Source organism: Poecile atricapillus, chromosome 29 (assembly GCF_030490865.1).
Source record: "Poecile atricapillus isolate bPoeAtr1 chromosome 29, bPoeAtr1.hap1, whole genome shotgun sequence".
NCBI lineage: Eukaryota > Metazoa > Chordata > Aves > Passeriformes > Paridae > Poecile > Poecile atricapillus.
The window spans coordinates 3,291,481-3,307,938 of record NC_081277.1 but is presented as its reverse complement, the minus strand read 5'-3'; the positions used below and the strand labels follow the sequence as shown (position 1 = coordinate 3,307,938).

At 46.4% G+C, this 16,458-nt stretch overlaps 1 protein-coding gene across 1 annotated transcript; it reads left to right on the top strand.

The window, feature by feature from the left end:
- The first annotated feature begins 2,439 nt into the window (after positions 1 to 2,439).
- ADRA1A (adrenoceptor alpha 1A) lies at positions 2,440 to 16,333 on the top strand. The gene is made up of 2 exons (XM_058859319.1): positions 2,440 to 3,567; positions 15,306 to 16,333. Exons 1-2 carry the CDS (start codon positions 2,685 to 2,687, stop codon positions 15,815 to 15,817), a joined length of 1,395 nt encoding a protein of 464 aa, XP_058715302.1. The 5' UTR covers positions 2,440 to 2,684; the 3' UTR covers positions 15,818 to 16,333.
- The last annotated feature ends 125 nt before the right edge of the window (positions 16,334 to 16,458 follow it).

Here is a 16,458-nt window from a genome sequence, read left to right as displayed (position 1 = left end):
TGCAATTAAGAGCCACGTGAAAATCAACCTCCCTTCAACAGCACAATGTGCTGGAGGAATTTCCTCTTTAAACCCCCATCTCCAGTCAGCTGGGCTTTGTCCCACCATGCAGAACCCCGGGCAGTGTGTCCTGCCTTCATCTCCTTGTTCCATTTGTCCTGCAGTTCTCTTTTTAGATCCCCCAAAATTTCTTGTTATCTCATAAACAGGAGCTTGTTATCTGCCCTCCACTCTCTGTTCTCTGCAGGAACCAGGAGTTTGAGTGGGAAAAAAAAAAAAAAGAAAAGAAGATTTAAAACCACGCTTGAGAGTGCTCTTTCTTTCTGGGCAATATGGGAGTGGCAGTGAATTACGGTAATGGTAAGACTGCTGCTCTGCTACATCAGCAGGGCAGCACAGCTCCTGCTGCTCCTTCCCAGTGTGGAGCTGAGCTCTGATCCGGGCTCGGGTCCCTCCAGGGAGCCTGGAGCCAGCCCACACAGCCGCGGGATTCAGGGAATCAGCCCCACTGCCAGCTGCTGGAATACCAGTGGGAACATAAAGGGAGGAAAGCAGAGGATTTCCAGGCACGGAGTCCCATCCCTGCGTGAAAGAGGAGCCTGCTGTGCTGAATCTCCTTCCCAGATGCTCAGAGGAACTGTGCTGCCTTCTGGAGACTAAAGAGGTGAGTGTGGGGCAGGCATGGGAGCCTGGGGTCTGCTCTTCCCAGCATCAGCTGTCTCCACAGGCTGGGCATTATTTGGTTTGGAGCATGGAAATCTCTCTCAGTCCTTTCTGCTGCATCTCCTTGACTTGCTGGGAAGTTTTTCTTCATGTGCTTAAAAGTCAATAATTTCTCAGTTTTCTCTCAGCCCTATAATGACCTCATTTTGTACCCTGTAATGACCACAATTATCGTGCTCAGAGATGCTCCATGCAACACTCACTTTTCATGCTTAGATAATCTGTCTTTTTCTTCCTTGGGATTATTCCTCAACTTGTTCCATCTGGCAGGAAAGAAAATAAAAGATCCAATGTAGATCCTGAAGTAGAATTCCCACCGTGTGTTACCTATCCATCTCCCCCTTCCCTCCCTCCTCTCTGGCTGTGAGCTGGGAATTTCAGGGCTTCAGAGTTTGAAATGCTTTAACTGCAGGGAAGTTCAGCATGGAGGTTTGGGAAGGGGACAGTTGTTGCTGCTTAAAGCACAATCTGAGGGACTCATCCCGTGGACACTTAGAGAGTCCTTCCTCATCTGTGGTTTTACAGCCAAAGCCTTCATGGTGATTTTTCACATCTGATTAATATTTGGGATAGGAATTCTATATCCACATGGAGGTGCTGGGAAAGGTTTTGCAGCTCCCACTTGCAGCCCTCCTCTCCGTGCCCCCCAGGTCTTGGTTCCCAGGCTAATCCTCACTTTTCCATCTGAGGTACCTTTTCTCCATATTTAGTCAGCAAAGGCTGAGCTTGGCTTCCAGATACTCTGAAATGTTGTGTTACTCACTAGGAGGCTTGCTCCTTGCAACGTCTTCTGCTTGGCTTTGGAATTGCTTTTCCCTATAGATTTTCAAAATGGGCAGCTCAGCTGAATTAACACTTCAGTGGGGAAAGGTCTCACTTAATAAAGAAACCTGAGATTAAATCCTGGGCTTCTAAATCTGCTTCACAGTTTGTATAGTCCTGAATTGTGTCCTGCAGGCTTCTGTCTCTCCTAAAGCTGGTCTCTGCAGATGAGCTGGTTATTAGGATTGATGCCTATCGCCATAAAAAAGGGAAAATTCAGGCAGGAAAACCCACTTGGATCTCTCAGTTGCTGTTAAACAATGCTGGGCTGGAAAAGGTTGGTTCCACTGGCTGGAGGCAGCCTGAGGAAAGCGCCCTAAAATAGCCTCCTGCTCTATTCTTATATGGGAACCCTAGCAGCGAGTGTGGCTTCTGGGAATCGCATTGTTCGTGTTTTTGTCTTCTCCAGGGGGGTGAGGATCTGCAGAGAGCGCAAGAGCACGGCCCTGTGCACACAGCAAACTCCACTCTTCCCCTCAGAGCCAGCTGATGTAAATGAGCTTTAATCTGCGGCCCAGGACCTCGACTGATGAGTGCTCCAAGGATGGAAAGCTCTGACTGACAGCCTAGACCCTGAGGATGGGTATCTCAAAGAAAATTGCTGAGCAGACACAGCAGCAACCTCTACCCAGTCAGGTTTCTAAGCCAATTTTAAGGCAGAATCAGGATTAACACCAGGCAGTCAAAAGCGTCGGTGATTTCCTCTCAGAAGCTAAATTGGAGGCCCTTTGGAATATTCACTTTCCTTAAATACAGAGCCTTCCCCAAAATACAGAAATGATTTTAACCTGCAGCTCCAGTACTTCTCATCACATAACCCTGGAAAGTGGGATAAACAGCCTCAGGTTCGTGTAGCCCCATTTGTGCACCCCAAGGAAAATGCAGAAGGAGTTAAATTTGACTCGATACTGGTGAGTATCAACCGTGCTATTCTGGTGAAAGCGTAGGAGCAAAGGTAGGTTTTCTAATATGTTTCTGGATCTTTCTCATTGCTGCTGGTGCTGCAGTTTTAAGACATTCTTCAAAACTCTTTTCCCCAGCAAGGCCAGGCAAATGTTGCCTATAGGACCTTCCAAGAACTGATCTTGTCCCTGTTCCTGCCTGGAAAGTTCAGCAGCCTCACATGGACATTTCCAGCCATGGCTTTCCTCCCTGGAAACTCCTCCGAGTGCTCCAACTGCACCCACTCTGTGGAGCCCGTGAACATTTCCAAGGCCATCTTACTGGGTGTTATTCTAGGGGGGCTGATTGTTTTTGGGGTTTTGGGGAATATCCTGGTTATCCTGTCCGTAGCCTGCCACAGACACCTCCAGAGTGTCACCCACTATTACATCATCAACCTGGCTGTAGCTGACCTCCTCCTGACTTCTACCGTCCTGCCTTTCTCAGCTACCATGGAGATTTTGGGCTACTGGGTCTTTGGGAGGATCTTCTGCAATATCTGGGCAGCTGTTGACGTGCTTTGCTGCACTGCCTCCATCATGAGCCTCTGCATCATCTCCATCGACCGATACATCGGGGTGAGCTACCCGCTGAGGTACCCCAGCATAGTGACGGAGAGGAGGGGCCTCCTGGCCCTGCTGTGTGTCTGGGCTCTGTCCCTGGTCATCTCCATCGGGCCCCTTTTTGGCTGGAAGGAGCCGGCCCCCGAGGATGAGACTATCTGCCAGATCACCGAGGAGCCTGGCTACGTCTTGTTCTCGGCGCTGGGCTCCTTCTACCTGCCCCTGATCATCATCCTGGTGATGTACTGCCGCGTCTACGTGGTGGCCAAAAGGGAAAACAAAGGGCTGAGCTCTGGGCTGAAGACGGAGAGATCCCATTCCGAGGAGGTGACCCTCCGCATCCACCGCAAAAATGCACCCGGTGCGAGCGGCTCCGCGCCCAACCCCAAGAGCAAGCACCACTTCTCTGTGCGCCTGCTCAAGTTCTCCAGGGAAAAGAAAGCTGCCAAGACCCTGGGAATAGTGGTAGGATGCTTCGTTCTCTGCTGGCTCCCATTTTTTGTAGTAATGCCTCTTGGTAAGTAGAGCCAACCTCTGTGTGTCTTCCAGAGCCTTCTGGGCTGTGCTTGTGGCTGGGTGTGATAACGCTGATCAGAAAAGCTCTGAGGGAACAATTTTGTCCTGCAAAGCTGTCAAAAAACCAAAACACTCACCACCACAAAGCAGGGAGCGTGAAAGAAATGCTCAAATGAGACCAAATGTCTCTGGTGATGAGAAATAAAATTCTGAAAACCAGGGAAACAGTCTTGTGCTTTTCCCACACAGAAAATCCTCTTTGTGAGCTGGAGCAGATATTTGTGACCATCTCTGCTATAGGAACAGGATCTTTAGGGGTTTGTGTGTTTATGTTTGCAGCCAGGTGACTTAAATGTATAAAAGGTCAGGATATAAATACATTCAGGGTTGAAGCAGCTGTTCACAGATCTCACAGAGTGCTCAGCACTGATGATCCCCCTCTAAGGAAAAAACATCATTTTCCTATCAGGAAATTCATCCTGTGAGATACCATAACTCCAAACAAAGTTAATCTTCTAATCCAATTTTTCATTTGACCCGTCAGGAGACAGCAGTGAGGATCCTTCCAACCAATTTTATACTGCCCTGCTTTGCATCTTTTTCACTGAGCCCACTGGCCAAACACTGGCTCAGCCACCATGCTGGAGATGAATATTTATTCTCCAGTTGTCATTCCAAAGAGGAGCAAAGCTGGGGATTTGTTCTGCTTTGCTGGAATATAAAGAAGTAATTAGAATTTTAATTAAACCTTGCTCAGTTACCTTTGATGCAGTTGCAGGATGTAAAGGCAGAATACTAATTTCATACCTATATCTGAGGGTGAGGGATGTGGCTCATCACACTGAGTTGGGCTCTGCCATTAAATATTGGGGTTTTCAAGCGTGGAAACTAAAATCTGTGACTTGCTCGATTTCAGGGTTGTTTGTTTTTTTTTTTTTTATGGAAAGGGCTTCTGCTTTTATGCTTTCTGACTATCTTAAAACACAGGCAAAGCCACAGGAAAAATAAAGTAAGATTTTATTTAGCTTTCATTAGTAAGGAGCTTTAGTTAGTAAGACAACAATATGGACCACTAAGAAAAATGTAAAACAGGCTTACCTAAACATGAAAAGAAAGATTTGGGGGTTTTATTTCCCATTTTTTTTTAAATTCTGCTTTTTTCAATCTTACAAATAACTGTTCTTTTTCAATTAACCTCTACTGGTTTTACCAAGATTTATCAATTCACACAAACACCTGTTGCTAATGTGGAAAAAACCCCAAAATTCATAATTTTTTCCTCTTGGTCAATGCTGGGATGTGCTGGATTGGAGCTGTTTCCTAAGGAGGAGCCCCCAAGGGCCTGGCTGGTGCTGGCCAGGATGTCAGCACGTTGGAATGCTGCTTGCCAAGATGACTGAAACATACTCAGAAAGGGTTTGGGAGACTGCATTAAACACACTTTTCATCTGCAAATGTGGTTGCCCACACAGAGCTGTCGTTAATAAATTTGCTTTGGATTTAAGAAATCTTCTGGGCTCCAGAATGGTTTTGCATCTTCCTTTGATTCCTTGTAAGGAAACTCTGGAGGTTTTTTCCTCTGTTTTTGGGTGTTACTGGGTTATTTTTAAAGCATATATTATAGGGCTTTCAAAACCTATTTGCTGCTGATTAAAAAACTGATTAAACTGGCAAGTGGCACTAAAAAAGTCCTCAAAAAAGCCAAGCACTCACATCTTGATGCAGAGCACTTTCCAAAAGACAACAGCCACATTTGGGTCTGTCCTGCAGCCAGGTCCAGTTGGGAAGGGGAAGGGAAGTGATCCTGACAGGATCTTGCAGCGGGGATCAGAGTTTCCAGGTGTATAAAATGTTCCTTGTTGAAACCCTGGTGGAGCTCAGAGCACACATGGCTGTGAACTGGGCTCTGTGGCCATGGGACAGACCAAAACATGGTCCCACCAAGCAGTTCTGGAGGGATTGGACAGGTGTGGACATGGTTTATAGGTAGATGGTTGGACTCAATGATCCAAGAGATCTTTTCCACCCTAAATGCCTGTAATTCCATGATTCCAGTGCAGATTGCCCATGAGACAGACACTCCAAAACTGCTACACAGACCTCTTCAGACAGCTGTGCTCATTCCATGCAGCACAACTTCCCCAAACCTAGATTAACTTCATTGTGATCTACAGCACCTTCAAGATTTCCACATCCCCTGACATCCACTCTGGCAGCCAAGAGCTGCATCCAAGCAAGAAACACTGGGTTTATTCAAGTGTGTAATAAAGCAGGGCAGACAGCCTTGAGGTGCAGGTATGGGAAGGGCAAGAGGGATGGAAGGATACTGAGAAAGGCACAATATCCATGTTGGCTGATGAAGAAACAACTGGAGTATCCCTGCCGTAAAAAATAACCTGAATTGAAGCTGGGGTGTAAAGGTACCATTTGCAGTCTTTGTAAGGAATGGGGTTTTTTTCTTACTGTCTTGGATGAAGTTTCATTCCAAAGGGTCTGTGCAAAGTCCTTCAGCCCAATAATCCAACACTCCTTCTTCTCCCTTAGCTTGCTGTTTGTAGAAAAAGCCAGGAAATTATAATCCTGTTGCAGGAAAATAAGTGAGGCTAATATTTGCTTTTCCTCTGCATGCTGGAGTGTGGACTCACTGCTCACAACACTTCTGTACCACACAAGGTTGTCAGAAGTTTGGTTTCTCCAGGAAGAAGTCAGGTTTTCATTCCTGTGAGCAGAGCCAAGCAGAGCTGGCATCAATGATGGCTTCAACTGGCCATTCAGTGACCACCAGGCACACAAAACAACAAAACAGAGCCAGGAAAGAGCAACTTTGAGCCTGTCTGCATCTCTCAGAGAGGGCTAAGGGGAAGAGCCTGAGCTTATCTGCAGCTCCTGGGCCAAGGGGCCGGGGCTTTGTGGGGAGAGGCTCAGATCTGGGTGCTTCATCTGGGCAATCTGGGCTCTGCATTCCCAACCACAACCTGCAATTCTGGCTTTGTGTTCTCCTCTTGCAATTCCTAGAAAGGGACATAGGATATAGATAGATAGAGAAAGGGATATAGGAGATAGATAGATAGATAGATAGATAGATAGATAGATAGATAGATAGATAGATAGATAAAGGGATATAGGAGATATAGATAGATAGATAGATAGATAAAGGGATATAGGAGATATAGATAGATAGATAGATAGATAGATAGATAGATAGATAGATAGATAGATAGATATAGAAAGACTCAGAGCTGGAAGAGCCCAGAAATCAGTGAAACCCCCCAGAAAACAGTGAAAGTGATGAAAAGTTTTCATGTTACAAGTGACAGAACAGACCTTGTCCTGTAATTGAAATTGATGTCTTGCTCCGGAATTCTTCAAAATCTTTCTCATCAGCAGCATAAAAGACAGTGCTTGGAGGTTTTTTTAAGGTGAAACGTGCAGAGAACTGATGGAGAAAAAAGGGTTGAGCGTGTTGCAAAAATGGTCCCAGCCTGGGGTTGATGATTTATCTTAACAAACTCTCAGAGGAGAACAAGTTCCCAGAGCTTTGCTTGGGGTCTGTTTCCTGTGGCTCAGCTCTGGGTGTAGGTGTTGCTTCCCAAAGCTGGAAGAAATGAAAAGAGAAAGTCCGAGCTAGGAGGCCACAGGAAAAAAAAAAATACTAAACTGGGAAAGGGAGAGGAAGGGTTTAACATTTGTCAGTCATTCTTGTAATTAAGAAAGCAAAAAGGAGGATCTGCTGGAGGGTGTTTGTGTTTGTGGTCGAGGAGTAAATGAGTCCTGTGAACTGACACAGACACTGTCAAGGGAATCCTCTAATCCTGTCTACAGCTGGTTTCTGTTTACTATTTTGTGGTAATTTTTTTAACTGGAGTCAAAGAGAACCACTCTACTTTCATTAGACATAAGCCAGAAAAATAAAGTGCATTTTTCCATCTCTGCTGTTGACATAACATGACCTCTCAGAGGGTCAAAAGGCTCAGAGTAGCAACACACACCAACACAGGCTCCCCACATGAATATTTCAGTGTTCCCTCAGTGAGAGAGAGAAAAAAAAATATACTTAAAATTGGGAAAAACCCCCAGAATAAAGCTCCAGCTCTTTCTCTGTAGCCCTGCTCAGGGAGAGGAAGGATGTTTGCACTCCTGGAGTCACAGAGCACAGGGGGGTGTGTGTGAGTTAAACCATTGAATGGGGAGAACTTCAGCCATGAGGATAAACAGCCAAGACATTTCCATGGCAAGGGATTTTTTTAGGTTTTTTGCTGATCACAAGGGGCATTTTTCATAATCACAGACTGGAAAGGCACTGTTGGTCTGCGTCAATAACTCAGCTAATGACAAAGATCCCACAGACATCCCTGGGCAAAACATTTCTCCACCATTCCCAAATCCTGAAATGTCTCCCAGTGGCTCAAAACACAGCAAAGGAGGGGAAGAATCAATGTTAAAAAACTTTTTATACTGATTTAGACTAAAACCAAGGGAGGGAAGGTGGGTTAGCTGTGCTCTGCTTTGGGAGATCCTGTCACAGAGCCACATCCTTGTCCCAGAATATCCCTCCTCACACAGCCACCACTTCCAAGTCCCCGGAGTAAAGGAGGCAGGAGTGTCATCTCTCACTCATTCCCAAATGCCACAGCACAATCCAGGGCTGGGGAGTGATGGAAAGGCTGTGGTGAGTGATTCTCCCACCCTGCTGGGCAAATGTCAGGATTTGTCTGCAATTTGGATAACGGGAGAGACTCTTGGCTCTTGCTGAAGAAGATAATTCCTTGTTTCTAACTCCAAGGATTCCAAAATCATGACAGACAAAAAACTCATGAGACAGCCTGAGACAGGCCCAGCTTCTCAAACTATTCTCTGGCTGGTTTTGGGGTTTTTTTTAATTTTTAAAGGAAAATTATTATTTTATTGTGAGTGAATGACTTCAAGAGCGAGGGCTTGAGGGCAAATATCAAATATCTCCAAAATGTCAGCAATGGGATCCAGACCCATTCCACAGCTAGGGAACTGGAACTGGAGTGACAATTCCACTGATTTGTGAAACAATGTGATTATTCGGGTTTACAAGGGTAACAAAACCTCAGTTTACCTTCCCATGGTTTTTTATCAGCTTTCTAAATCTGCAGCTGCCCGCAGCGAATCTGGAAATAGTTGCTTGCTGAGACATTTGCCAGAAATATCATCCATCCTAAGTGGGTACAATATGAAACAGAGCATAAATTAGGTCTGAAATAATCCAAATCATCAGAGCAGTGTTCCCAGACCGACCCATTCCTGCTGCCTGAGCTTTTCACCTCTCACCTGTGCCCAGACACCCTCCTGGTGCTGCACAGAGCTGAATGCAGGGCTTTGGGAGGGAAAACAAACCCGCTCCTCCTTCTGCATCTGTTTTTTATGGACCAGGGATAGCCAAGCACAAAGTCCCTCTCATTTTCCCTCTGGAACAGCCACGATATTCCAGACCCTGGGGAGGCACATCTGGAAAGTGCAAGACTTCCTCACATCACCGCTTTTTCTGCACTGGTTGTGTTAATTGGATTGTGCAGAGTCCAGGATCATTTCCTGTTGTCCAAGGGTTCCTTGATACCATTTTTTATTCCATAAAAGAGACTTCCCATAAGGGAGCAGTGAGAGCATATGGGGGAGGTCATGTGTGCACAGGGGGCAGCTGCTGAATGTCTGCAGCAACATATATATATATACATATATATATATATACACTTATATTTATAAATACACTTTCCAGAGGGCAGATTGTGTCATGCCCTGAGTTGCAGTATAGAACACTTGTCTTAGGGAATAAAGTTTAGAGCTAGCACTGGGCTTGGGAACACAACATGTAGCATATTTATCAATGTTTGTAGAGCCATGAGAGATGTAGGGAGGCCCTGGCACACAGTTCATTCCTTTTGGGATATCAACGCTCCTCTGTGCTTCATCCTCTGGGTTTTTATGGCTCTGGAGGAGCTGCTGCCCTCTGGACTGACTGCTCCAAGGCAGGACCTGAGGTGTGAGCGTTGCTTCCCTGTAAGCAGAGCACTCATCCTGTTCCCAGCCTGAAGGGGCTCCAAGAGCTGGAGAGGGACTTGGGACAAGGGATGGAGGAACAGGACACAGGGAATGGCTTCAGAATGGAGAAGTGGAGATTTAGATGGGACACTGGGAAGGAATTGTTCCCTGTGAGGATGGGGAGGGGCTGGGATGGAATTCCCAGAGAAGCTGTGGCTGCCCCTGGATCCCTGGTACTGCCCAAGGCCAGGATGGAGCAGCCTGGGACAGTGGGAGCTGTCCCTGCCATGGCAGGGGTGGCAGTGATGGGATTTAAGGTCCTTTCCAACCCAAACCAATTTGGGATTCTCTATGGACACAGCCCTGGAATCCCCCAAACCCTGAAGCAGCATCACCCCCACATGACCTCTGTGCTCTGCCTCAGTCACCAAATTTAAGCTACACAAAAATAAAAAAGGGGGGGAAAAGCAGCAAACCTAAATCAGATTCGGTAGCAGAGATGGATTTGTAGCAGAGATGGGTTTGTAGCAGAGATGGGTTTGTAGCTGAGATGGTTTTAACACCACAAAGAGTTCATGGGTCACACAAATATACAGGATCTGATTCCCATGGTGCTGGCAGCGATGATGCAGAGTAAACAACACAAGCTTTTACAGTCTGGCAGGTTCCAAAACCGTCTCTGCTGCCCATCAATGAAATGATGCAGACATCAGGGCTGGTTTTTAAACAATCCATAATCAGGCAACTCTTGTGACAAATGACAAAGTCAAATTACATCTTTGAGAGTGAATTGGCACTTACTCACCAGGAGGGACGTGGCAAACTTATCTCTCAGAGCTGCAGAGACTTCCAGATGTCAAACAGGAAAATAAATGATGAAGGGAGAAAATGCAATCCTGACATTTCCAGGGATGAGTGATGAAATACCTAATGGCAAAAGATCTCGGGAGGCTCATAGTACATTTTATTTTATTTCATTTTACAAGAAGCAATTGTATTTTGCTACTGACACTTGAGTGTCCCCAACCTTTTGAAAACAAAGCAGGAATTCCAGCATCATTTACTCAATCCATGATTCAAAATGCATGGAAACACCTCTTGAAGCTTTCTTTACTGTTCCTCCAGCACAGACTGCAGGGAGACAGCGTAAGGTGAAGCCTTTAAACTTTAACCAGGTTTGCCACTGTTTACCATTTAATTCCCAGCAGTGTGCAAAGGAAGATATTAAGGCCAATGAACAGCACAGAGAATTAATTTCAAGAGTGAAAACTTAATATCTTAGCTGCTGTTCACCTTCCAGCTCTGCTGGAGGACACCTGGATGGCACCTGTGATTCCACCTGGTCTGGAGTTGAGAGGATTGGAAAAATTTGCTCTGAGAATTAGGTGCATTGATTCTGTTTTCTCAGCCCTGGCTGATGGTGTCCAAGTGCCCAAACTTTGGCTGACATGCACTGGCAGTCACCAAATGGTGAAGGATTGCATGGAAATGCTCATCCCAGCTCCACCTGCTCTCCCTGCACTCACTGCTCAGTAGGGAATGTGTACCACACACCCTAAGAAAGAGATAATTCACCACTCTTGTTTAATCTCATGATTAATTATGGTCATTGTTTAAAAAAAAAAACAAAAAAACCCAACCAAAATCCTTGTTTTATTTCTCCTTTGAGTTCAACTGACCTTGGCTGTCCATTCTGAGTGCTCAGCACTGAACAAACCCCTTTGTCACCAGGTTTGAAAATGCCTCCTGCTCATTACCAGATCCGTCAGCCACTGAGGATGATCACAACATCTCTGAATATTAAAGGTTTGGAAGAAAGGGACACGTTCTTAGGACTCTGTGGGGAGGAACACCATTCCTCAAGGATTTGGAAAATAAGATATTTTTCCCCTTTTTCTAGATACTCAGGTAGCCAGCAGGAAAGATTAGGGAATAGTTCTGAGCTACAGAGGAAACTGTGTGGCTACAAGAGAAGGACAGAGATTTCTGTGGCCCCTGAGTGTCAAACACACCCTACAGGGAGGCTGGAGAGGGAGTTTTTACCAGGGCATGCACTGAAAACACGGAGGGAATGGCTTTGGGATGAAGGAGGATACACTTGGATTAGATATTGGGAAGAAATTCCTCCTGTGAGGGTGGGGAGGGGCTGAGATGGAATTTTCAGAGAAGCTGTGGCTGCTCCGTCCCTGGAAGTGTCCAAGTGTCCCAGGAGCACTCTGGGACAGCAGAAGGTGTCCCTGCCTGTGGCAGAGGGTTGGAATGAGATGATTTCCAACCCAAACCATTCCATGATTCTTTGAGAGCCAGTGAATAGAGGGGTCTACAGAGAGCAAAGTCCCTGTGCTGTTAAAGCTCCTTCATTTCCTTGCACTGTGTGTTACTCCAAGGCAACAAGGCTCTCCACTAATGAACCAAAAAAGGCGACATTAATAAATTAACATGCAGATCCCACCCCAAAAAAAGAGCAAGGGACAGACTCTGACACTGGCTGTTTTCTATTTTTATCAGACTTTGGCACAGCCCTTGCATTCCATCTGGAGAGAGCGAGGAGTTGCAGCAAACAGGAATTGTTATTGTTTACCCATTTTTACACTTGGCCTCACACAGCTGATTCCCTAAAGCGGGATTTGGTTCACCTTTTGTCTAACCACAAATAGGGAAAGCAGCAGATACACTGCATTTAAATGAGGAAACAAACCAAAAAATTGAGCGTGATTTGGGCATTTAGAAGCCTTTCATTATTTTTCATCTGCCAATGACTTCAGCCAGAAAGTTCTTTGAGAATGTTATTCAGCTGGTTTTCACTAAAGGAGAGAAGCATTAATTTGCTGAGAAAAATTTTAGGTTGTGGATGCGTGTGCTTGCTTGTGCTTCACTGCAAAACAGCGCTTGTTTTCCTTAACAAAACCTTTTTGGTCTTAAAATCTGGTTGATTCTGAAAGCAATAATGAAACTGCTCTACCTGGGCCAGCTTGGGGCAACCAGAAGCCACCATGGAGGCAGCAAGGGCCATGCTTGGTGGCCAGGTCATACCCGAGGCTGGAATCAGAGGTTTGGTACAGAGACAGAGCTCCTGTGGCACGTTCTGCACTGCCTGGGGAAGGGACAGCTTTGGGAAAGGCTCAGTGCCCCTGGACGCTCCAAGAGAGCTTTGGGAAAGGCTCAGAGCCCCCAGAGGCTCCAAGAGAGCTTTGGGAAAGGCTCAGTGCCCCTGGACGCTCCAAGAGAGCTTTGGGAAAGGCTCAGAGCCCCCAGAGGCTCCAAGAGAGCTTTGAGAAAGGCTCAGAGCCCCCAGAGGCTCCAAGAGAGCTTTGGGAAAGGCTCAGAGCCCCCAGAGGCTCCAAGAGAGCTTTGGGAAAGGCTCAGAGCCCCCAGAGGCTCCAAGAGAGCTTTGGGAAAGGATCAGAGGCTCCAAGAGAGCTTTGGGAAAGGCTCAGAGCCCCCAGAGGCTCCAAGAGAGCTTTGGGAAAGGATCAGAGCCCCCAGAGGCTCCAAGAGAGCTTTGGGAAAGGCTCAGAGCCCCCAGAGGCTCCGAGAGAGCTTTGGGAAAGGCTCAGTGCCCCCAGAGGCTCCAAGAGAGCTTTGAGAAAGGCTCAGAGCCCCCAGAGGCTCCAAGAGAGCTTTGGGAAAGGCTCAGTGCCCCCAGAGGCTCCAAGAGAGCTTTGGGAAAGGCTCAGGGCCCCTGGAGGCTCCAAGAGAGCTGGAAAGGGACTTGGGACAAGGCCTGGAGGGACAGGGCAAGGGGGAATGGCTTCAAACTGCCACAGGGCAGGGATGGATGAGATACTGGGAAGGAATTCCGCCCTGTGAGGGTGGGGAGGGGTTGGGATGGAATTCCCAGAGCAGCTGTGGCTGTCCCTGGATCCCTGGAAGTGCCCAAGGCCAGGCTGGACAGGGTTTGGAGCAGCCTGGGCGAATGGGAGCTGTCCCTGCTCATGGCAGGGGTGGCACTGGGTGGCCTTTAAGGTCCCTCCCAACCCAAAGCACGCTGTGTTGATCCTGCCCTGCTGTCACTTCCCTGCTGCTGTAGCACACACAAAGCCCCTCTCCCAGGTCAGAGAGGTCTGCATGGCTCCTCTGGCTGCCCCACATCCCCTCCCTGGCCGCAGTGTGCCCGGACCATGGGCTCTGCTCAGGGTGCAGAAGCTGCTGCCACCACGAGATCTCTGCAGGTTCCTGGGCAGGAATATCCAGCAGGATGAGCAGGAGATGGATCCCCTGCACCAGGAGCAGCCCAGGCAGGTTCTGGTGCATTCCCACACACGCAGAACCACCCCAAGAATCACTCTGGCCACTGGCAGGCATTTGCTGCAAATGCTGCAGCTTTGTTTGACCAAGACTGAGGAAAAGGGCTCAGGCAGCTCTCAGATTTCTGACAGAGCACCCTCGGAGAGCATTATCAGCTTTTCCTGGGCCAGGAGAGGTCCAGGAACAGATCAATCCCTGTAAAGCTTGGGAGCTGATCCCAGACACGGTTAAACTGCAGAGGATGATGGATGCATCCATGCCTAAACCTTCCAAAGAAAGTATTTCTTTCCACATGCTTACAGTTTTTCCAGGGGAAGCAGGAAGACAAGGCTTTGCCAGTGCTAAAAGTCCTGTTTATTATAAATTTGAGTATAAATTCCAAAATCAGTCAATTTTGTTTCTGGGATTTTTATATTTTTTTTAATAAAACCAAAGGTTTGGCATCAGGAATAACATTGCCAAGATTTTAAATCAGCAGATAACTCATAATTCTATAGAAAAAGAAATGCCAAAGTACTTTCCTTGCTAAGGAGCCATCAAAGTTGTTGCTCTTTGAATCATCTTGGGAAGGTAACACGGAAAGTGTATTTCAGAATATATGTGTATAAATATACATATACATATAAATATACTTATACATATAAATATACATATAAATATCATAAAAATAATATAAATAATAGTATAAATATATTAATATATTGATATATATAAAATATATATTGAATATAATTATATATATAAATATATAGATAGATATATAGATATATAGATATATAGATACAGATATAGATATATAGATATAGATATAGATATAGATATAGATATAGATATAGATATAGATATAGATATAGATATAGATATATACACATATCTCATGGCTGCGTAAGAGACCTTCCCCGGGGTTCCTTGGTATGAGAAGAAATCTTTCCTTTAACTTCTCTAAATTTTCTCAATTTTAGCTGCATTCCATGAGGCAGGATGTGGATAGTTAAATTTTCTGAAGGTTTGGGGCAATATCAGTACCCAGTAATTCATCATTTCATGTAACACAGTCAACTCTAATCCCTTTTTTCTCTAACCCTTCTGCAATGGTGTGATTTTCTTGCCATGTGAAGCCCCATGTGATGACCTTAAAGATACTGCTGTCATCTGGGTAATTAATCTTGAATTAGGAGTCCCTGAGGAGGGAATTTTCCCCTATCCCTGGAATCAGTGCTCTGGCTGCCTCTCTAGCTCTAAATGGGAGTATAATGCTTTTAATTATAAAATAGCTCTCTTGAACTGATTTCTGATGGAGCATCCATGTAACTGTGTGCCACCATAGATCCCAAAACACTTGTTCCTGCAGGAATTGTCCTTCCAGTCATGATTTTTTCAAGACGGAACAGAATCCTATTTATTTTTTCCAGTGTTTTAGTTTCTTTGGTTACCTGCAATTCCTCACTGCCTCTGCCCTAACACTCTGCGTATTTTCCATTTTAGGTTCTTTCTTTCCTGCAATCAAACCCCCGGACACACTTTTTAAAATAACATTTTGGCTGGGATATTTAAACAGCTGCATCAACCCCATCATCTATCCATGCTCAAGTCAAGAGTTCAAGAAAGCATTCCAGAACGTGCTGAAAGCTCAGTGCCTCCTGAGGAAGCAGCCAGCGAAGAAGCAAACCCCCAGCTTCAACCTCAACCATCCTGCTGGCCAGGGCATGGAGAGTGGCAAAGGGGTGGTGAGGATCCCCGTGGGGTCGGGAGAAACCTTCTACAAGATTTCCAAGTCGGACGGGGTCTGCGAGTGGAAGATCTTCTCGGCCGTGCAGGGCGTGCCCACCAAAACCGCCGTCTCCAAAGACTGCACGGCTGCCAAAGCCAAGAGCAAAGGGTTCCTGCAGGAATGCTGCTGTCCAGGAGCTTCAGGGAGCCTCAGCCACGAGAACTGCAAAGTGCCAACCATTAAAATCCACTCCATCTCCCTGAGCGAGAGCGGGGAGGATGTGTAAGCGGCTGGGCACGCCGGGCTGCTGGCCTGGGGGCCTCGCGGGATGGGGAAGTAGGAGTAGGTGTGGTGATAGTTGAAAGGATCCGGGTCTGGACAGGTGAAACAGGGCAAAATCTTTCCAGGAAGGATGTCTGTGAGTGCTGGGAGCATGAACAGAGCCCCTCAAAGACCGTGCAAGGCTTCAGTGGATGGTATTCTGAGGGTCCAGCATCTGCCAGGCGTTTCCTTGGCATTTAAAGGCTTTATCCCTCTGTTCTCCTCTTTCAAAGTTCCCACTGCTTTCATTTAGGGGCAGTGGAGGAGAAAGAGAGAGCCACAAAGACCCTGTGGTCAACCTTTCAGGCTCGACACTCTCTGACAGCTCCACCTTCAGAGCCATTTTGTGATTCCACCCCTCCCCATAAAGCCAAACCTCAGCTGTGGATTTCAGTCAACTCCATTGCCAAGGAAAACTTGATCCAAGTGACTGCACTCCACCGAGCCTCAGAGACCAAGGAGAACTTTCCCTTTTTGTACAATCAGCCTCCCTAATCTCCACACCAAACCAAATGAAAATGTGCATGTGCCCCTGGTTTGTTCAGATGATCCCTGCGCCTTGATGCGGGTCTAATAAAACTCAAAACTAGGTAAGTCCTCATCAAA

What these genes read in the sequence shown, in the direction of transcription:
- ADRA1A (XM_058859319.1), top strand. Translation starts at nt 2,685, where the DNA reads ATGGCTTTCCTCCCTGGAAACTCCTCCGAGTGCTCCAACTGCACCCAC. An exon ending in TTTTGTAGTAATGCCTCTTG is followed by an intron (nt 3,568 to 15,305) that starts GTAAGTAGAGCC and finishes TTTCCATTTTAG; the next exon opens with GTTCTTTCTTTCCTGCAATC.